At 50.0% G+C, this 22,788-nt stretch overlaps 2 protein-coding genes across 2 annotated transcripts in view; one reads left to right on the top strand and one right to left on the bottom strand.

The window, feature by feature from the left end:
• GNAO1 (guanine nucleotide binding protein (G protein), alpha activating activity polypeptide O) overlaps positions 1 to 8,623 on the top strand; it is a 166,821-nt gene extending 158,198 nt beyond the window's left edge. Inside the window, exons 7-9 of the mRNA XM_011961021.1 lie at positions 2,600 to 2,753; positions 6,068 to 6,283; positions 7,293 to 8,623. Coding sequence (XP_011816411.1) covers positions 2,600 to 2,753; positions 6,068 to 6,255 — 342 coding nt within the window. The 3' untranslated portion in view covers positions 6,256 to 6,283; positions 7,293 to 8,623. The remainder of the gene's footprint in view (positions 1 to 2,599; positions 2,754 to 6,067; positions 6,284 to 7,292) is intronic.
• Positions 8,624 to 12,621: 3,998 nt separating this feature from the next.
• Positions 12,622 to 22,788, bottom strand: part of AMFR (autocrine motility factor receptor, E3 ubiquitin protein ligase) — a 60,595-nt gene continuing 50,428 nt past the window's right edge. The window contains exons 11-14 of the mRNA XM_011961019.1: positions 20,952 to 21,086; positions 19,201 to 19,284; positions 15,056 to 15,240; positions 12,622 to 14,199 (exon numbers count right to left, since the gene is read on the bottom strand). Of these exons, the coding sequence (XP_011816409.1) occupies positions 14,052 to 14,199; positions 15,056 to 15,240; positions 19,201 to 19,284; positions 20,952 to 21,086 (552 nt within the window). The 3' untranslated portion in view covers positions 12,622 to 14,051. The remainder of the gene's footprint in view (positions 14,200 to 15,055; positions 15,241 to 19,200; positions 19,285 to 20,951; positions 21,087 to 22,788) is intronic.

The raw sequence follows: 22,788 nt of genomic DNA, 5'->3' as shown, positions 1-22,788 counted from the left end.
ACTGCCCTCCCCAAGTCTCCAGGATCAGCCGCTTTTTGGGGCTCCCTCCAAGGCCCTCTCCCCATAAAAACAGACTTGGTTATGCCTGTCCTCTGCTCCCCAAGTCCTCCCCTGCGCTGCCACTCCTGGGACCACAGACTATGCGTCATCTTTCTCCAGCTGGACTCGGAGCTCTCAGAGAGCAGGAGCCTAACGTGGCCATTCTTATATCCTCGGAGCAGCCCAGCAGAGAGCCCTGCACATAGATACCAGGCAGTACTGACTGGAAGAGTGAGTGCGTGTGAGTCATGCTCTGTGGCCCTGAGGTGTAGGGCTGTGACGGGGGCTCAGCCTTCACCAGTGCAACTGTGGAGCCTGAATGAGCCGGCTTTGATTTCTCCTCCACACCTAAGCTCAGTGGCCAAGGGGGCACAGTCCCCACTCCCAGCTCAGGTCACTCTAGTGGCTGCTCCTGGCAGTGCCTGGGCAGGTGTGCAATGGAGGAGGGAGCTTGGCTCTGGCTGTGGGTTTCCAACGATTTGTTACACAGCTGCAGGCCAAGGTGGCTCTGTGGAGTGGGGAGCGTGTTCCTGTGGAATCCTTGGGGTCTCAGAACCTCACTACTCTGGCCTCATATGCGGCGCAATGAACTTGAGTGTGGACAGCCCGAGGCCCTGGACACAGGTTCACTGGGCCTCCCAGAAGCCTCCGGTTGCCCTTTTCTGAGCAGACCCCAGTGAGGTGGCTCAGGGCAAGCGAGATCTGCTGCTTCCCGGTGGGATCACACAGATGACAGGAAAATGCTCCTGGGGACTGAGAACGAAATTGACTGATTAAGGATGGGAGAGTGATGAGATCATGTGAGTTTACTGAGTCTGTTCAGCAGAATGAAAGGCCAGTGCCATGTACTACAGCTCCTGGGGCTGGGGAATAAAGCCATGCCAGCTGTCCAGGTGCCCCTGAGAGGCAGCTGAGAACTCTGGCCCTCCACCTAACAACTTCAGCCAATAAGAACCAGGGGCTGGGGCTGGCCGCCTTTACGGGTCATGGTAGAATGATGCAGGCATCAGGGAGATACCGAAGGGAGGACTGGCTGTGAGATGTGCGGAGCCCGCCATGCTGCTGTTAGTATTGATTCCTCGAAAGCCCCACAGCCTGCTGATACGGACTGGAGAGACCCGTTGCATAAGTTCTGGTTCTGGCCCAGCTGTGTCACCGCGGGGTCCCCTCAGGCCGGATGAGGTTAAGTGACATGAGGCAGGGAGAGTGCTGGCACAGCATGGTCCTCGGTGACTGGTGTGGTCACTTCATCTTCGTCACCCTCTTTCTGCTCAGAGGGGGACGGTGCGGCAGTGGAACCAGCAGTTCCTCAGCACCCACAGTGTGCTCATCCCTGGGGGAGATCATCTCCCCGTAGGTGCCCAGTGGCATCTACGCCAGCTCTCTTCTTTTTCCTGTTACTTGTGTCACTCTTCTTATTTCAGAGGTGGAGTTTAGCCTGGGTCACCTCTGAGCTTTAGATCCAGGGAGCTGGGTTTACAGTGGGCAAGTTCCCAGCACTAGGACAGGGTTCTTGGGGAAAATAAGGGGAACTGTCCCTTCCTCCCCCTCCCTGTCCAGGAATGGATTCATTCAGAGACTAAGATGCCCTATGTACTGCTGAGAAACAGACTACCCAAGTGAATGTGCTCAGGGTCCCAAAGCAGAGTTTTTGCCCAGGGCAGAAGGCTGGCCCCTCGGTTCGGCTTCTTTGGGGTGCCCATCATGTTCATCCATTTGCTAAACAGGCTCCTGTGTGCAGGGCAGCCCTCCACATCTGCCTTACTTAGAACACCATGCAGTGTCAGATGCGGCTGAGTAGGACCCAGCCAGAGGAGGTGCGGCCAGTCCCCCAGGCACTCCTGGAAGTAGCCCTGCCCGGAGCCTCTCCCCTGAGTGGTGGCCCCCAGGAGGCTGGCAGGATGTGGCATGCCTTCCCCTCAGGCCATGGGAAGGGCCTGGAGTCTCTCACCACTCCCAGAGGACATCCCCTGACCCAGGATGGGCCCAGGAGGAGGGGTCTAGGCAGGAAGGGCCAAAGCCCAGCTCTCCGGCTCCAGTCCAGACTCCACCACCCCTAACACACACACACACAGAGGCACACACACAGGCGCACACACACACTCAGGCACATGGATGCACAGGCATGCACACACAGGTGCACACATGGGCACACATGCACATACACACAGGCACACATAACAGGTACACGCACACACACACAGGCACACGGGCGCATGCACACACACAGCCACACACACGTGTGCTGGGAGACCTTCGCATAGCTGGGAACTCTGCAGTGGGGAGAACCTGGGTCACCCTGTCCTCAGCCTCCCCAGAGAGCCATGGCTGGTGCCCAGTCCAGTCTCTGCCTCTGGCCCCAACATGACAGGTTATCTGGAAGCAGGGAATGAGATGTGCTCTGAGGTGTGACTGATTCAGGTTCCATCTGGCAGCCTCTCGGAGGAGCTGCCGAGTAGCCCAGTCCCTCTCTGTCAAGCCTAATTCTCTCCTTCTCTTTCCCTGTCTCTGTGTCTCCCTCCCGCTGTCTGTCCTCTCTCCTCCCTTCCTGCGGCCGCAGAACCGCATGCACGAGTCTCTCATGCTCTTCGACTCCATCTGTAACAACAAGTTCTTCATCGATACCTCCATCATTCTCTTCCTCAACAAGAAAGATCTATTTGGCGAGAAGATCAAGAAGTCGCCTTTGACCATCTGCTTTCCTGAATACACAGGTGGGTGCCAGGCAGTCCTGTGCAGGGGGAAGCCCGCCCCTGACAGGGACCCATGGCTCAGAGAAAAGGCTGCTCGGCCAGCGCTTGGGGCTAGCTGGCGAGCAGGACCCATTGCAGGAGTCTGGTGGGGCGCAAAAGAAAAACAGCACTGTGTCACCAGGTTTGGGCTTCCCAGGACACAGTCCTCGGCGTAGTGAGAATGGCCCTTCCTAAGATATATGTGGTAGGACCCAGTCACTCAGGAGTGACATGGTGGGGAGCAGGGGGCAGGACAGGATCACAGGCTTCCCCCTTCCTTCTGGTCACCCTCTAGGAGAGCTCTCAGGATAGCTCCTGTAATCTCAGCAGTGGCCTCCCCTCACCCCTGCCCAGGGCCACACAGCACCTTTGCATGAAACCAAAAGGTGGACACGTGGCTTGTGAGCAGGGCGTGGGCTGCCTCTTGGCCCCACCTGCTTTCTCTGCTCCCTGTTTTTGGTGCCTGGAACATACTTCATCTCTGTGCAGCCGCCCAGCCAGACGACTCCACCCGTCCCACATCGTGCCTGCCTTCCCTCCCCAACCCCAGCCCCATTGCACCTCCTCTCTCCCCTTCTTCCTCCGCCCCTGGTCTTTGCCCCAAATCCAACCACTCCAGCTATCTGCAAGCCTCCTCCATCCTTGCTTCAGTTTCTTCTGACTTCTCTGGGGCTTTCTTCTTGCTTTCAGGGGAATGTATCACAGACCTCCCCACCCCCCTAAATGAAGCTCTTTCCAAATGGATGGATGAGGGAGGGTGGCTTCTGTGGGATGGGATGGGCCAGCTCTGGGCTGCTGCTAATGCCTAAAAGCAGCGTTGAGGGGATGCCAGAGCCCAGCCCTGGTCCCTCTAGGGGTTGGGAAGCTTTCAGGGGTCCCTGGGGTAGGAGTCGCCTTTGCAGTTTGCAGAGTGCAGAGGGCCAGCACCCTGCCATGGAGCAGGAGGTGTCCTGTCATCTGCCAGGTCAGGGCACAGGTTGGCTCGGCCAAGAACCCGTGTTCTGACAGCCCTGGAGTAAGACTTTGGGCTCAGTCCCAGGGCCACCTGGGTCCCCAAGCCCAGCCACAGGGCGCCCACATCCAGCATAGGTCGATGCCGGTCTCCCCACCCTTCCCCACAGCTGGGAGCAGTGTATGAAGAAGGGCTGTCAGCTGGTTCTGAGCACAAACCGTGTCCTCACTGACAGTCCATGCTGATGTGAATTTGCAAGGTGGTTCTTGCTCTTCCCAAGGTGCAGAGTGGGAGGTGGGGCCAGGAACTGTGCGCTGCACTCAAGGCTCTCAAAGAAAGAAAGACCCAATAGGGCAGGCAGCCCAGGTAGCCTCTGCAGCCAGACCACCTGCAGCTCAGCAAGTTGCTCAGTCACCTGTGCCTCATTCTAATCTGGTCAACACAATGGATAATCATGCCCAGCCCAAGGGTGACTGGAGGGACAGCTGCTTGGTGCCAGGTCTACAGAAGTGCTGGCTGTGGCTGCCATTGGTATTATTCAGAGGATGGAAACTAGGGGAGGGGGAACTGGCCACAGAGGAGGTGCCCTCTGCAGGATGGAGTGAGGGCAGGAGGCACAAGACAAGCCCCGAAAGGCCAGCCCCAGGTGGCCCTTGGGCAGAGTCAGGCTGTAGCCCACTCTGGGCAGCCACTGCTGACCTCTCCTGGCCACAACAATGGAGTCCAGCAGGCCCCCTCCGGCCAGGGCTACCCTCAGAGACAGGCCCAACCCTACGGCTCTTTCTTGTCCAGTGTCCCACTGGGGCCCAACTTGGGAGTGGCCATTCTCACTGCTGTGGAGTGCAAGCACTAGATGTCCCAGTAAAGGGCAGTCGGAACCTGGGAAACATGAGTTCTCCAGGGCCTTCAGAGAGATCCAGTTTGAATTCAGATATCATGGATGACAGATGGTCACCAGTGCAGTGGCCCCATGGAGCACAAGCCTGTGAGGGCACAAAACAAGCAGCAGGGGTGGGATAGGAGGTGACGTGTGGGCCAGCGTGGCCGGGTGGCAGCAGGGCTGTGTGAGTACGCTGGGCTCGGCAGACACAGGGAAGGCACGAGGCACTCCTCCCACCTGGACAGCTGTATGTGGCCACCTTCCACCCTGGGCTGTGCCCGGTTCGGCTCTCTCCAGACAGGAAGCTCCTGGGCAGGGTCCACACGGGCTGCTATGTCTAATCCTTAACAGCTGTGCTAGGCTTGGCATCTCTGCACCAGCGAATCAAGGATGAGGCTTGGCCCTGTGGGTCCAGGCACTCCTACTGGGCTGCCCAGAGCTGGTCTCTGCTGTGACAACCCACCCAAGGATGCCCCCACCCCCTGCCCCTTGCCCCTCATACACCCAAGGAATTGGTGGGGACAGAGGACCCCCAGTTGGCATCATACATACTGATGTCCCCTTCAACTTCCCACCTTGGGGACATCGATGCCCCCATGTCCTGGCCACTCGCTCAACAACCGCGACTACTACTGATACGCTGCCAGCCCTGCCGAGTGGCCTCTTAAAGGAAACCAATGAGGAAGGAGCACAGGTCCCTCTGAGTGCCCACCACCTTCCTAGGTAGGCCCCTCTCCAGACTTTGTTTTCCTGGTTTATTGGAATCAGCAGGATTGGTTTAAACCATGGGGCGGTGCCTCACTTTGCTCATCTACGAAGCAAAAGGGATCATCTGTGGCCACTGCTCTCCCAGGCGGGCTCCCAGGCGGGCTCCCAGGCGGATCTGGTGTGAAAACCGTAAGGGATCTTGCAAAGTCCAAAGCCAGGCAAATGCTCGCCTGTGTATGGTTGGTGCAAAAGTAATTGCAGTTTTGCTATGAAAAGTAATGGCAAGGCCGAGCGTGGTGGCTCACGTCTGTAATCCCAGCACTTTGGGAGGCCAAGGCAGGTGGATCACCTGAGGTCAGGAGTTCGAGACCAACCAGGCCAACATGGTGAAACCTCGTCTGTACTAAAAATACAAATATTAGCTGGGCGTGCTGGCATGCACCTGTAATCCCAGCTACTCAGGAGGCTGAGGCAGGAGAATCACTTGAACCTGGGAGGCAGAGGTTGCAGTGAGCTGAGATAGTGCCATTGCAGTCCACCCTGGGCAATAAGAGCAAAACTTCATCTGAAAAAAAACTGTTATTTAATTTAAAATGCAACTACGGCTTGGAACTGCCCAGCAGTTCCTACTGCTGCCTTCCTCCCATCCCACTTCCTGGGACACGCCACAACCCACTTCTTGTCTTCATGTCCCCAGCCCTGTCCACCCACAGTGCTCACCAGGGCCTCTCCCTGTTCTTCTGTGTCTTGTTACAGGCCCCAATACCTATGAAGATGCAGCCGCCTACATCCAAGCACAATTTGAAAGCAAAAACCGCTCACCCAACAAAGAAATATATTGTCACATGACTTGTGCCACAGACACGAATAATATCCAGGTGGTGTTCGACGCCGTCACCGACATCATCATTGCCAACAACCTCCGGGGCTGCGGCTTGTACTGACCTCTTGTCCTGTATAGCAACCTATTTGGTAATGATTCCAGCACCTACAGAACAGCTTGCGTGCGCGCGCACACACACACACACACACACACCACTAACAAATGCAAGTTGGTAAATAAACTTTAAAGAGGCATAACAAAACCTTATATATATATATACAAATATATATTTAAAAATCTTTTTAGTTTGTACTAGAAAGAGCTGCAGACAGAACTGACCACCATCCCATAGCTCATGGAGGTTTTCCTGGGACGGCACGTGAGCATGCACGTGTGTTTGTGTACAGACACTCACACGTGTCCAGATGGTAGCTTGGTTTGGGAGTCCCTCCTTTTGAGGCTAGCCCCAGGGTGTTCCTCTCTGAGCCCCGTTTCTGAGAGCAGGGGAATGGCAGAACAGCCCTGGCCTTGGCCCAGCCAGCTCTGTGTGTTCCGCCCTCGGAACCTCTGCGCCCTCCGTTCCGTCCTGCTCTCGGCAAATTCCAGACCCTTTCAGAAATGGCCAGCGCCCTAAGCCTCTCCTTACTCTACACTCCTAACAACAGAACAATTTGAGGATGCTTCTCTTTCGGGTGGTGGTGGTTGTTAATTTCAGGAATTTAGAAGAATCATTGCTCCGACCAATCCACTGTCTCCTGAGTTTTCTTTATTCATGTTAAGATGGCAAGAATCAGAGAACAGGGAGACTTGGTGTGCTTTCTAAAAGCAGCTGACAGGAGGGGACCCACGTTCACCTGCAGAGTTGAAGCCAGCCCCCCCGCTCCAAGAGGGCACGTGGGAAGGCGGGGAGCGAGGGGAACAGGCGTGGCCTGGGGAGGGCCGGATTTGTGGGCCTGACCTGAGTCAGGGTCCCAGGGGGGCCAGGCTTCCCCAGGCGCTGGGGATGGGCTTCATTGGGGTTCCAGACCCCTCGTGCTGCTGCCCCATCTTGCCGCACCCCAGCATTAGTCAAAATGTTCTAGGGTTTTTTGGTTGGTTGGTTGCTTTTTAAAATCAAAGAAAATGGTCAGACTGGACCCCTTATCTCTCTCTCTACAGACTGCTTCATGGACTCTTTGCTGTTGACGTTGATCTCCTGGTAGCATGACCTTTTGGCCTTTGTAAGACACACAGCCTTTCTGTATCAAGCCCCTGTCTAACCTACGACCCCAGAGTGACTGACGGCTGTGTATTTCTGTAGAATGCTGTAGAATCCGGTTTTAGTTGAGTCTTCACATTTAGAATTCGAAAGGAAAAAAAAGAACATTTCTCATGTGCTTTGTAGCTTAAAAAAAAAAAAGGAAAACTCAATATTTCATCCATATTTCTTTCTTTTTCTTGCAAAACAAACATACCCGTCTGCACCCACGCTGGCCCCCGTCCCACCTCGCGGTGCAGCCCTGGCGCTCCTGCTGGGGGGCAGGGCCCATCTGCCGCCTGGGGTCCCGGTGCGGTGCACCGGTCCGAGGAGTGTGCTCAGGCCGGGCTTTCCAGAAGGCCACAGGCCCCTGCAAACCCTGCTGCCTGCCGGCCGCCCAGACACTACAGATGCCACCTCGGGGCCCTAAGCCACTCCCGCCACACGCTTACTCCAGGTTTGTATAGAAAAAGCACAGCTCTCACTGGCCAGTAGCTGCCAAAAAGAACGCCCATCGTATATGGAAACCCAGCCCCATAGAAAACAATCTGCCCACCAACCCCCTTTCTACAGATAGCCTTTGTGGGGTTTTTTTGGTTTTTTTTTTTTTTGTCCTGCTGAGTACTATGTATTACACTCCCCCAATCCAAGATCAGTTTTCCTAGTCTTTGGGAAACGGGTTGTGGTTTTCTTCCTTTGCCGTGTTGGATTTCCGGTCCCGGCTGACACCCGCCTTCGTGTGTGCGCCCCTCCCCACCTCTGCCTTTGTTTCGGTGCCCTGTGTCCGCTCTCTCATGTGGGGATGTTTGTGCTGCAGACAAAAAGAACAAAAAAAAATTTTTAAATACCACAAGATGGAAAAAAAAAAACAAAAAAATTTAAAAAGATGGAATGTAGTGTTTACATTAAAGCCACCGTTTTCATGACCGATCCTATGTCATTTCTACTTTGACTAATATCCAAACCCCAAACCGCTTCACGGTTTCACTTTTAAGACTTAATCTTTGCTGAAGAAGACCAGTCACAGCCATTTCAAATAAAGAGGAGGCAAAAAGACAAAACACACAAAAAATAAAAATTAAAAAAAACTTAAAAAAAAAAAAGGAAAAAAGAAAAAAAAGCCCACGGGTCTTTGTAAGCCTTTCTATTCCCAATCGGTGAGGTTTCTGTGATATCTTACACACTGCCAGTCTACTTCTCTGACTAATGGAAAATTCCTGTGTAGCTCAATAAAAGAGAATGTTTGTCTGTACTCCTGAGTCTCACCCTGTGCCTTCCAACAATGGTTATTTGGGGTGGGCTTCATTCTGGCAGGAGAGGGAAGGAGGGACTCAGCCACACACGCTGGCAGGCCGGCGGTTAGGAGTCCCACACAGGACCTTCCCATCCCCAGGGCTGTCACTGGGGCCCCAGCTCAGAGCACAGTTGACGCGACCACTGCCCAGTGCCACCTGGGAATGAGGGCAGGGGAGCTGCCACTTTCACCTGCGATGTCCTCTCCTCCGGGCTCTTGGCCCCTCCTCACCCTCAGCAGGTTGCTTGCTTTCGAGAAATGAGGTGGAAGTGGGGATTAGGAAGGAAGAAATGCAAGGAGGGCAGGCGAACCCCCTCTCCTATCATGCAGGATCCTCTTTCTTCTGTAGCCAGCGGTTCCCCCACAGTGGGAGGATGGGTGGTCCCAAGAATGAGGCCAATTGCCTGAGCCCATCTGCACCCAAGAGTTCCCAGCCACTCACATGCCCAGGACGAGCTTGGGCCCAGCCTGACCAGGAAGGCTGCCTTCAATTTGCTCCCTGATTGCAACTGGATGTCAGGAAGCCCCCTGCAGACCAAACATGCAGAGGGTAACCCAGCAGTGCGGTGGGGCGTGCGGAGTCTGATCCCTGTTCCTCCCCCAGACTGTAGGTCTCACCCATCTCCTGTATCGGCCCGCTTTTGCTGTAATAATTAGCAAATGGGTTGCAACAAGGGCCTGGAGGCAACAGCAGCCCACTGAACTCCTTGCATCATATCCATGTGCCACTTACTGGCCAAGCGGCCAAGAGCATCTCATGTATCATGCCGTCTTCAGTGAGATGGGGGAGCTGCCAAAAGGTCAGTTACCTGGAATCCTCTCTGAATCCCAACAAATGGGAATTAGAGGCTCAGAAAGGCCTCTCTCGGGCAAGTTCCAGCAGCCTTTTGAATCAAGGGAGTGGAGGCAGTGGATATGGTTTCAGAGACTATGGAAGAACAAGAGGCACTGTTACGAATACCCAACCAATACAAGCACCCCTTAAACCTCTTCTGCTTTTCCCCCGGTTCCCCAGACCCCAACTTGTTATCTGCAGAGAGGGGCACATGACCTACCCTCTCTATTGAGGGGAAGGTTTGCAATCCAGGCCCCAGTTTGACTTTGTAACAAACCAAGATCCACATGGAAGGCTGAAGGAAACCATGACATTTTCTATATATGGCATATTTGAATTTCTCTAAAAACTGAGCCATATTCTCGTAGGGTTCTTTCCCAACTTTCAAATGAGTTTTGTGGATAAAACCAACAGAAGTTTATTTGCCTCATTTTTCTTAGAAGGGAGGTCATAGCGTTTTTGGGAAAAGATGCAGCAAAAAGGCCAATTAAATTGGAACAAGGAGAGTGGGGGCAGAACCTATCTGTTATATATATTTTTAAAGATCCTTTTCCCCCCCTAGCTTATCTGTGCACACAATTGGAAAAAGCTAGTTCTAATTAGAACCAAATCAAATAGGAGATTTACTTCCAATGGCACCTAAAAACGTCCTAAAAGAAATTCTGAGAAAACTGCCTCTATTCAGGAGGTAAACAAAAGGTATCCATCATCGCCACCTGTGGAATCCCTCCACGTCTTTGATCTCTGCCCTGAAACTCTACTGAGAAAGTCGAAGAGTCACTGTGAACCTCTTCTGGCTCTCGGGGCTGCCAGATTCCTGAACCACTCTTTGCCCAGTTAGACCACCCAGTGAAGACGGGGCTCCAAAATGCACCTTTGTTGCCTAGCTGGCAGTTGCTTAGGGCAATAAGACAGGTGATTAAAAGAGTAATTCTCTAAAGGGGGGAAATGAACACAAATAAAACTACTGAGATTATAAAAAGCAGACCCAACACATTTTTTTTTTCTAAACCAGGACTAATAACTGACAGTGATGTTGGAATGCTAACATCCAGAGAATGATCCGAGCAACATTCCGGCTGAGATCAGATCTGAAACCAGTTAAAATCCTTTAAAGGCTGAAACCGCCTGCTTCAGATGCCCTGCAAGATTTAAAAAAAAAAAAAAAAAAAAAAAAGCCCTTTCACTGCTACAGCCAATTCCATTCCCAGAGAATTAGTTCCTTTTGGTTTGATATTTGTGTGACTTTTGATGTTTGTGGATAAGGCGTTGCCACCTGGGAGAGTATCTTTGGTTAAAAAGACTCAAAACCCAGAAATACCAGCTGTTTGTCCCAGCTAAAATCGGGTAATAGGAGATTTGAAAGGATTTCAAGAGCTCTACGGTTAGAAGTCAGCTTAATTAAAAGCTGATATTCAGGATATATGTTTATCTTCGTAAGGCCTTCCTGCTTTTTCTCTTTTGGGATCCTGTTTTTGGTAATTTTTTTCTAGTTGACTGGAACCCCCCCTTTAAAAAAAAAAAATGATGTGCTTGTTTCCTCTGTGCACTTCATTTCCTAAAAAGCCTCCTCCCACTTACTTCCCCTCTTCCCTCCTCTTTCTTCTTGGCCATCTTGGGTACCACATGAAAAGATCTAGAGGGGACCTCTAATGACGCAGAGCTCTTAAGGAAAACAGAAAAGGCACCACAGACTCCTCTTGGGAAGAAACCTGTTTTTCCCCCACAGAACCAGAACCCCAAGAGTTGCAAGTGGACAGATTCCTCTCAAGTCAACTCTGCCCTCTTGTATTTCGTGACTGGATCTCCTTGGTCCCAGAGACTGCTCTGTCCCGCACTGTGAGAGCCTGACCCTGTGTGTGCGATGGCTGCCAGAGGCGGCTCGCTGCAGTTGTTTACAGTAAGTGACTCTATCTAAAAGCTCCACAAGTGATTCTAACATGCAGCCAAGGTTGGAACCACGTCTAACCTAACAGATAAGCAGCAGCCCAGCAAGATGGAGGCTCCAGGTGATGGAGGGCCTTCGAGGGCAGGTAGGCGGCCGCTGCTCCTCGCCAGGGCTTGTTGGCAAGGCCGTGGTTTCCTTTTCCATGTGTGTCCTGCTCCAGCAGGACTGAAAGTCACCACAGACAGGATCAAGTCGGCTGGCTACAGATAAAAGGGCACACTGTCTACTCAGCCCAAGTGGAAAATCAGGCCCAAGAGGCCACCTGGGCACCTGGATTCACATCAACACAAGGAAAATAGCCACATGGTCCACCATCCTCTATGGTACATAAAAGCCTCAACATTCCAAACACAACAAAAACTAAGGAGAACCCAGGAGGTCAACAAAACAGGGCCACTAAGAAAATGGAGAGGGCAACACAGCCTCATTCCAAAAGAGCCCACAGAGGCCAGGGGCAGCTCAACCACCATCCGCCAGAGCACCCGGATGCTCCTGCTGCTGCGCTTACAAACCTGGACCCACAGCCCGACCTGAGTGCTGGTTCTCCAGGGGCTGGGTGTGAGGACCTGGCTGACCCTGCAGTTAGCCAGGGCAGCAAAAGGGGTCCTGGGAGGGGAAAGCCCTCAGCATAACTGCCACTGCCCTCAGCACCTGTCCCGGATGCCCCTGGGAAGTGGTGAAATCCTAAGTATCCAGGTATAAAATGGAGGGCGGACTGAGGATCATTTTAAGCTACTTAATAAGCCCCTGCTCTAAACACTGTGGTTTGGCTGTTTCGTAATGTGTCAAGACCCTCTAAAATTGATCCAAATAATTTTCTCTTCTCACACATCAGAAACATGTGAATATGTGGAATTAGTGGCACCTATAATGGGTGCAATGTGTAAAGCATAACGTAATTCGAGGAGAGTAAAATAATCTTTTGCTACCCACTTACCTGAAAAAAAAATGATATAAATACAAGGGGAAGAAAAATGCAGTTCTGCCTTCTCCACATATACTACTAGGAAAAATAAAAGTTCCCAATTCAGAAACATGGGAAAAACCCTCCAACCAAAATAGTACACACAAAATCCAAATCAAAATGGGGTTTAACGTTGGCACCTCTGGAAAAAGATGCCTTAGCTTCCAGCCACACAAAAAGATGCCTTAGCTTCCAGCCACACACATCAGTAGAGTTTGCTTTTTATTATTATTACTGTTGTTTTACAATAAAAACAAATAGCTATGCTCTCAGCAAAACAAAATTTTTTTTTAAAAAATCACAGAAATTTACTAACAGCATTTCAAGGTAAGGCTTTTGAAAGATTTATTGAAATAAATTATCTTTGCCTAAAAATTTACCTATCACGTTTTTCAATTACTTTTCAACATTCTAAAAACTTTCAGTTATGTAAAATACATTTAAACTTTGCCAATAATTGTAGATAATACTGGATTCTTCCCAAAAGGACTACCACAAAACAAAGCTTTCAAACAGTTTGAAAAAAAAAACAAAAAGTAATCCAGTGGGGCATAAAACTGAAGTCTGCAACCTATGACTGCACGGTTCAAATCCTTACAGTGAAACACGTGAAGAATTTGAAGAGATTTGGGACCTGGGCCTGCTCCAAGGCATGTAGGTTCACACCTTACCTTCTCTGCTGAATTAAACCAGGAAGAACACAGCTAGGAAAACGCAGCGCTCCCAGGATGAAAGATACAAAAGTTCTCTTTTATTTCTTTAACAAAGCCCTTCGAGGTTTACTCTCCCATCTTGCAAGGCCCACATCTTGTTCAAGGACCAAACCCACAGGCTTTAGCATTGCCTAATTTACTTGACCAGTGAATGAAAACCATAAACCAAAGCTTGCTGCTTAACCACTCCACAGGTCCAGAGGGGACAAGGAAATGCTGAGAGGGGAGGGAACCCATGGGGCACACTCATGAGATGCAAGAGCACCAGAGTTCGCGGAAATCAAGCCGGCTTTGGACTGGGGGCTCAGAAAGTCAGTCCCAGATATAGTGGGACAGAAAGGGGTGATTTTGTCACACCCTACAGCCCTGGGCTTTCCCCTCCTCTGCTCCAGGTATTGACCCAAGAGTTATTTTTCCAAGATGCCCTGCTGGCTCAGGGGTGCCTGAGCCCGTGGGCCTGGCCTCTGGCACAGTCTACGTGCTTCCACAACAAGGACAGCAGTTTGATAACAGATGTTACCCCATGATACGGGGGCGGGCTCACACTGTGCGTCTCCCCGACACTCTTCCCACTGGATGTGGTGCTCAGGACACCTGCATTTGTGGGATGTACACGAGGCAGGAATTGAAGTTGCCTTCACTTCCTCCTGATCATCCCCTACCCCAAGCAGTCCAGTCAACACCAGAAGGGATCATGCCTAGAGTTAAAATTTGCAGTGTTTCTAAGGGGAAGAGAAATGTCACATAGAAAGTATTACAAAGAAGGATTAAATTTGTCAGCTGTCCAAACACTATAAGACCACATGCTTTGTACAGCGGCAATGCAGTCAAGCCCGCTTCTCCACACAGCAGACAGAACTGGGACAGGCCTCCTCCGGTCAGTTGGGCACAGGGCGCAGGAGGCAGCTGAGGAAGGCAAGGGAGCGCTAGGAGGTCTGCTGCTTCTGAAGCCTCCGTTCCGCAGCGGCAGCCAGCATCCTTCGACGCAGGGTCACCGGGTCAGAGGACGCACCTTCTGAGGGAAGGAAGCTCTCTGAGGCCGCATCATCTTCAGAACTTTTGTTCAAGAAACGTCTAGAAAAAAACAGAAGAGTTTTTTCTGTATCATGGGAGAGATGGGGAGCTGTGGAACACAGCCAGAAGGCTGATTTCACATCTCCCCACATCCAGGCACTTGCATGAAGCTGTCACTCAGCACCACCTCATGACCAAGACATCCAGCCCCCAACAGATGGGAGCTAGTTCTCTCTGCACCAAGGAGGAACCCTTCAGTGCTGTTCTGTGCTGTCTCTCCATGCCCGTCCCCTCTACCCACAGACACGGCACAGAACCCCTACAATCAGAGTCTGCCGGGGCCCAAACCCAGTCGATGAACACAGTACTGGCCCTGTCCTCAAGAGCTAGAACAAAACCCCCTCTATCTACAGGATACACCTGCCGCAGCTGCCATCAACCATGGGGGTGTGACGCACAGATGCGCCATGTGTGTTCATAACGCTCGGCTGAAAGAGTGGTCAAGAGGGAGGACACCTGGGAGGCAGACTCCAGGGCCAGGCCAGTGCTAACCTCTCAGGCCTCCATTTCTTCAGCTCTATGTCGGCCGAATGGGTTAACAGAGATCCCTCTTAGAGCTGTGAAAATGATTCATATAAAGGGCTTAGAATAGGTTGGCACACAAGTGCTCTCTTGCAAAAGGGGTCCACGGGAGATAACTGAGAGTACCAGCATCAGAGGTAGACCAGTAGGGGCCAGTGTTACCAGATGCTCTGGATTTTTCAAGACAGGCTTGAAATCTGAGTTTTAGGTTGGCATGTAATGGCTTTTCGCTGTTGGCATCTGTTTAAAAAGAGAAGATGTGCGCCTGACAACGGCCTTCTGCCACTGGTTTTTGACCTGGATTATGCCAAGTGGGGCTGGAGAAGCGACTCACTTGCGAGCTTGCTGGAGGAGCTCGTCCTTACGCTGCACCAGCATGCGCTGTCTCTCATCAGCAGACTTGGAGAAGCGGCTCCCACGAGCCTCAAAGTCTTCCACCTCACTGGGCTCCACTTCCATCTCGCCAAAGTCCAGCGTCTCCTCCAAGCGAGGACTGAGGTCCAGTGGCACACGCTCGGTCTGGACATGGGGCAGGAAGCAAGGAGGCAGCTGTGAGCACAGGCCTCCCTCCTAAGCAGGTTCCTCACCTACAGGGCACCCTAGACAAGGCAGTTCTAGATGCAAAGAGAAGGCTGCTGCCAAGCAGGGAGGCAGAAACTAGGAACCACAAGCTACAGGTAATGGAGTAGCAGCTTCCCTGAGGGCAGGCCTGCTTCCTATGGCTTGAGTAGTACTAAGAACAGGACCTGACTCACACAGAATGTTCAGTATCAGAGAGATAAGTAAATGATTTCCAGCATGAAAAACGCAAGCACCTTCAAGCTGCACTCTCAGAATATGCTACCAACACGACAACTGTGAGTTTACATGCTAGGAATTTTCTGTTCACTTCTACTAATTGCTCAAAAATGTAAACCAGTCTTATCAAATCTTCTGCACAAATTTTATATCCTCAATTGACTCTGAAAACAGAGGTAAAAAGGAAAACTGCTAAGCATCTATTTATTTATTTATTTACAGACAGGGTCTCACTCTGTCACCCAGGCTGGAGTGCAGTGGCACAATCTTGGCTCACCACAGCCTCAACCTCCCCAGGCTCAGGTGATCCTCCCAACTTAGCCTCCCAAGTAGCTGGGACCACAGGCTCATGCCACCACATCTGGCTAATTTTTGTACTTTTTGTAGAGACAGGGTTTTGCTTTGTTGCCCAGGCTGGTCTCAAAGTACTGGGCTCAGGCAATCTACCTGCCTCAGCCTCCCAAAGTGCTGGGATTGCAGGTGTGAGCCACTGTGCCCAGCCCTAAGGATCTTTTGAAAAGAGACAGGATGGATTATATGGTTCCTTGGCTTTGGTTGAAGCTCCAAAGTCCACAACAATGTCCAGGCACCCCTGCGTCCTAGCAGGTGCCTGACCATCTGCGCTGCTCATGCTCCCAGATGCAGACCTGGGCTGGCCAGGGTCAGCCCATCGCCCGCTTCCAGGCTGTGACAGAGTGGAGGTGGGTGCAGCTGAGAGGCAGGCTGTTTTACTTCAGAGCCCCTGCTGGACCTACCCTCATTTTTTCCTGCCTTCAGCTAAGCTTGAGAGTGAACTTCAAGAGAACCACTCGTATCCCCTAGAGTCAAAGGACGGGGGAACTGGTGGCTGCACACACTTGACAAATCCACAGAAAGAAACTGGCAGAAGTCAATAAAAAACAGCAGGTGGGGAGCTGTGACGGGAGCACGCTTGCCTTCCACTGACTCCAGACAACACTGTGCGTGTTCTGGAGCTTGGAAAAGCCTCCTACACAAGGGAACCAACCTAAGGTTGTTGAAAACAACTCTGCCCAAAGGACCACTTGGAGAGGTAATGGGACCCCCATGAGGGTGGAAGTGGTCATCAGTAGCCAGCCCAGGGTCAGAGGAGGAGTTTCTGGGACCAGATAGGGACAGGGGGATAGGTGGCGGAACATGTACACACACACACACAGACACAAATAGTTGGCACATGTACGTACGTACACACACACACACACACACACACACACACACACACACACACACACACGCTGGGGTCTCACTGTCCTATCCTATCCCTCTCCTCTAAGCCTGACCCTAGAGCAGGTTAGAAAGAACGGTGAGTGAGGAGGCGAGGAGATGTTAGAGAGACAAGAGCTGCCCACTGCAGCCCCTGCTCTGTGCAGCTGCGTGCCTGACTAAGACCAGCCTGAGCGGGGCAGGGCAGAGATTAGAACAGAGGGAGAGTGGAAGGGCTTACTTGGCTACAGTGAGGTTTCTGTTAACTGTTACTCAAGGACTTTTTCTTCACAAATGACCAAAACTGTTGCACAGCAAGGTTTCTTGTGAAACACATACTTTCCTCTATTTTATATATATATATAAAACCCAGAAATCTTCATGCTAACTCTAGAAGCAGAGGTGGAAAATCAAGACAGGGACTGAATGTGCTGTACCCACAGATGCCCCCAAGCCCACCTAGCATCCATATTTCAGCTTCGCCAGCTATCCAAAAACTGGAAATGTAGACATGGACCCCTTCCTTAGAAGCCATGCACCATTTCACAAATGATGCATAATCCAATTACAGATGTGGATATGAAAATCTTAAGCCAGTAGTGTTTACTGGCCTCGTAGTGTTTTCTGTTTCCTATTTGTAGAGAAAAACACAAGAGGTGAAAGCTTGAGTCACTCACCAGTGCTTCTAGAGGAGACCTTGCACACCCCGGTAAGGAAGGCGGCACCACCCTAGACCCAAGCCAGTGTGCAGGAGAGCCCTGCATGGCACCAACACAGAAAGGCCAAAGCGGGGTTGTTCAGTTTTTATTTGTGGTCGCATAAGAAGGTGAAAAGTGGGCAAAGGATATGAACAGACATTTCTCAAAAGAAGACATTCATACAGCCAACAGACACATGAAAAAATGCTCAGCATCACTCGCCATCAGAGAAATGCAAATCAAAACCACAATGAGATACCATCTCACACCAGTTAGAATGGCAATCATTAAAAAATCAGGAAACAACAGGTGTTGGAGAGGATGTGGAGAAATAGGAACACTTTTACACTGTTGGTGGGATTGTAAACTAGTTCAACCATTATGGAAAACAGTATGGCAATTCCTCAAGGATCTAGATCTAGATGTACCATATGATCCAGCCATCCCACTACTGGGTATATACCCAAAGGATTATAAATTATTCTACTACAAAGACACATGCACACGTATGTTTATTGCGGCACTATTCACAATAGCAAAGACTTGGAATCAACCCAAATGTCCATCAGTGACAGACTGGATTAAGAAAATGTGGCACATATACACCATGGAATACTATGCAGCCATAAAAAAGGATGAGTTTGCGTCCTTTGTAGGGACATGGATGCAGCTGGAAACCATCATTCTTAGCAAACTATCACAAGAAGAGAAAACCAAACACCGCATGTTCTCACTCATAGGTGGGAACTGAACAATGAGTTCACTTGGACCCGGGAAGGGGAATATCACACACTGGGGCCTATCATGGGGAGGGGGGAGAGGGGAGGGATTGCATTAGGGAGTTATACCTGATATAAATGATGAATTGATGGGTGCTGACGAGTTGATGGGTGCAGCACACCAACATGGCACAAGTATACATATGTAACAAACCTGCACGTTATGCACATGTACCCTAGAACTTAAAAGTATAATAAAAAATTAAAAAATAAAAAATAAAAAAAAAATAAAAAAAATAAAAAAATATTCTTAGACTCTGAAAAAAAAAAAAAGAAAGAAAGAAAGTGCTCTGACAGTATGGTAACTGAGGAAGCAAACGGGAATCACAGAAGAGGGGTGGGATCCGGGACCACAGATGTAGGGCGGAGGGCACAGGTGGGGGTTGGGGGGAGGTGGCGCCTCAACCCTGCTGCTTGGAGTTAGGGCCACTTCAAGGCACTCAAAGTGGGCCAACAGACAGATCTGGTTCTCAAGAAAGCCATGCTTCCCCCAGCCCCACCCAGCCTCAGGCAGTCTGTTTTGCAAAATGCATGGAAGTATCTGGAAATCCTGAGTTTGACAAGTGAGGCGGGGTGGAGGGGAGGGTATCTCAATGGCCTCGGCTCCCTGGAGAGCTTGCCCTAGGCCATCCCCATCTGGGTTTAGATGGGTCCGCGCACCCTCAAGGTCCTGAGCCCAGCTTCTTTCTGTCTTTCCACCAGCTCTCACTCAAACTCAAGGTGGCAGGGCTGGCCCAGGAGAACACAATCCCTTTCTCCTCCAGCATGAGGGCAATCCCCAGGGAGTGGCTGCCAGCCCTGGGTGGAAACACAGGCCATACCATGGGCACACCTTCATTATTGGGGTGGATACAGCACAGTTTCTTTTGTACTCTTGCCCTAAGCCTTGCAAGCATCAGGACTGAGGAAGAACCACTGCCGGGACTGGACCACATTTCGCCTCCACAGCTCCATGAACTCTCTCACTGGAGTGCGGGTCTTACCTGAGCAGAAGTTTCTCCCTCTTCCTGGTCACTGCTTGGCCTTTCCACGGGACTGTTCAATGCAGGTCTGATGCTATCTGACCGCTGGAAGAAAAACAGCACCACAAACAATCCAGAGTCACTCAGAAATCAAATCACAGACTCAGGGAAATCCTGGCGTGCAGAGGGAGCTGTGGTACCCAACCCAGGCTGTAACTCTAAGGAAGTCTACAGCACCACAGAAATTAAAATGCCATAAAGATTAAAAGCAAGACAAAGGAGCCTGGGGCCTAACCTAGAGTTCCAAGTCTTAGAGTCAGCAACTGGCCCCACATTTAGTTTGCTTTTGAATAACAGTAATTAGACAACAAAAACAATAACAGCAGAGAACACGGCCTGAACAGGTAACTTCAGCATGGCACCAAGGAAAACTGGGGCATGACTGTCTCATCTATCTTTACATCCTATGAAACAGGTGCTGCTGTTACTATCCTTCTAGCCAGTTAAAGATCTCACACAATGCTGCAGACACTCTGGGGACCGGCCAGTAAGGTCTCACCACCTCAGTGCTGGCTGGCCAGTGTCTGTATTTCATTGCCTGAGGACTTTCTGTGGCTGTATGAGGTAGTTCAGCCACCCCCAGAGGCAGACCTCAACCAGTGAGGGAGAGAATTCCTCTGTGAAGACACCAGCTCCTCATCCCCTGCAAGGGATATGTTCTGCACTGGATCCCAGAGGCCCCAAATGGGAAGGAGCTTCAGCTACCCACAGTGGTCACCTGCTTGATAACAAACCCATTACTGGCCACCCTCCCCTCCCCAGCTCACGTCCCCACACACAACCTGTGATCCCTGGGACCACTTCCCAAACTAACTATGTGCATTCAAATCCTTGTCCCAGGATCCGCTTTCAGGGAGATCCACAGCCAACAGCCAGGTCAAAGAGCTGAGAACTGGGAACCACATCTAATATCTCAGCCCATGTGACTGAGTCTATGCTGTTTTCTCTTCAAAGAGTCTCAGGTTTTAGAATTTTATTAATAGATTTCTACATATTTTTACATATTAAAATTGAATAATTTGGGGTAGATTATTCCCTGGTCATATGCAAATTCCCATGGTCCTGCCAGAAGGCTCATCTATATTAACACTTCTTATGCTCATCAAAGTCAAGATCTGACCTTTTTAAAAATCAAAAGTACCACCTCAGATAGATGAATGGTAGCTAGTGGAACACCAAACCAGTGTGCAAAGCCAACTAGGGACAAATGGCACAGCTCCTAGAGCAGGGGGTTGGCAAACTACAGCCTGAAGGTCAAGTTCACTACTCTACTCTCCTTACTTATAAATGAGCACAGTCTTGCTCATTTACTTAAATACTATCCATGGCTGCTGTATAGTACTATGACAGCAGAGTTGAGAAGCAACAAAGATTGTGTGGCCTGAAATGCCTAAAATATTTATTACCTGCCTTTTAAAGAAAAAAATGTTGCCAATCCTTGTCCAATAAGAACCAACACTATGACTTCCTAGACTGGCAAGGGCAGGCTGGTTTGGAGTGTATATTTGAATAACAAGCTACTCAAATACTCACCTTATCTTTGGTGTGTCTGTTCTCAGTTATTCATTAGGCAAAGTTAAGAGAGTTGATAGAAACCCTTCATTAAGTCATAAATGATATTCAGCTGTTAAGTAACTAAAACAGTTAACCTACAGTATTCAATCTTTGTGAAGATAGAATCCATTTATCATGCTTTAAAACCCCAGTTTTACCTGTGTAGGAAAAGGTACTTGAATCCGTCCTTCTAAAATGTTGTCTGTTGTTATTTCAACTGAGCGTGTCAGCTGGAGGTCCTGCAGCACTAGATGGTATGGAACCTGGGGAAACATCTCTTGAATCTGATGAGCCTACAGGAATACAAATACAGAGTCCACAGAAACGTTCACTGTCAACAGTTGCTCACTGTCTGGCAGGCTTTGGGCAGTGAATGTGGCATCATGCCCTGAAAACACAGGTAAGGGAGCCACCTTTATGCGGTAGGTTACCTTCACACTGTAGTCTCTTTAGTATTTTTCCAGGAAGCCAAACAGGCAACTGTGGACAGCATCAATTTCAACATAAGAAGAACACAGAAAACCAACTGGATCCCAAGAGACGCTCGGCTAGAATACTCTAGTTTTAAAAAAAGTGTTCATTTTAACTACCATTTGAAAGAGCAATCCCACTACTGAGTATATACCCAAAGGGAAATAAATATATATAGCTGGGCGCGCTGGCTCACTCCTGTAATCCCAGCACTTTGGGAGGCTGAGGCGGGTGGATCACCTGAGGTTGGGAGTTCAAGACCAGCCTGACCAACATGGAGAAACCCCGTCTCTATTAAAAATACAAAATTAGCCAGTCATGGTGGTGCATGCCTGTAATCCCAGCTACTTGGGAGGCTAAGGCAGGAGAATCGCTTGAACCCAGGAGGCGGAGGTTGCGGTGAGCCGAGATCGTGCCATTGCACTCCAGCCTGGGCAAAAAGAGCGAAATTCTGTCTCAAAAAAAAGAAAAAGAAATCATTATATATAAAAGATACCTGTGCTCATATGTTTATTGCAGTACTATTCACAGTAGCAAAAATATAGAATCAACCTAAGCATCCTTCAACACAGGATTTGATAAAGAAAATGAGGCACATATATACCATGGAATATTACTCAGCCATACAAAAAAACAAAATTGTATCTTTTGCAGCAACATTGATGAAACTGGAGGCCATTATTCTCAGTGAAATAACTCACGAACATAAAGTCAAATACCGTATGTTCTTATAAGTGGGAGCTAAACAACGAGTATGCATGGCCATCGAGAGTGGAATAACAAACATTGCACTATGAAAGGTGGGAGGGTGGGGGGGGTACGGGGGTAGGGTTGGAAAACTACCTATTGGGTACAATGTTCACTCTTCAGATGACGGTAACACTACAAGCCCAGACTTCACCACTGTGCAATACATGCATGTAAGAAACCTGCACTTGTAACCTGTAAATATAGCAAATAAATAAATGTTTTAAAAGTATTCATTTTAAAGCTCAAAATATCTTGGGTATAAAAATGTGTTTTCCTTTAAGATATAATTCCTAAAGGGAACAAACTTCTGATACACACAGCATGGATAAAATTCAAATACATTATATTAGGTGAAAGACGTCTGACTCAAAAGCCAGGCGTATGATTCCATTGATATGGCATCTGGAAACAGGCAAAATTATGGGGAAAGAAACTTGGTAAGTGGTCGCCAGGGGCTGAGGGTCTGGGAAGGAAGTGGTTGCCAGGGGCTGAGGGTCAGGAAAGGAAGTGGTTGCCAGGGGCTGAGAGTCAGGGAAGGAAGTGGTTGCCAGGGGCTGAGGGTGGGGGAAGGTGGTGACTACAAAAGTGTGTCCGGAATTGGTGGGTTCTCGGTCTCACTGACTTCAAGAATGAAGCTGTGGACCCTCACTGTGAGTGTTACAGTTCTTAAAGATGGTGTGTCCAGTGTTTGTTCCTTCAGACGTTAAGTGCTGATTTGTGTATTTACAAACCCTGAGCTAGACACAGAGTGTTGATTGGTGTATTTACAAACCC

Source organism: Colobus angolensis, unplaced genomic scaffold (assembly GCF_000951035.1).
Source record: "Colobus angolensis palliatus isolate OR3802 unplaced genomic scaffold, Cang.pa_1.0 Scaffold531, whole genome shotgun sequence".
Lineage (NCBI taxonomy): Eukaryota > Metazoa > Chordata > Mammalia > Primates > Cercopithecidae > Colobus > Colobus angolensis.
The sequence above is the reverse complement of the archived record's forward strand: the minus strand, read 5'-3'. Positions and strand labels throughout refer to the sequence as shown.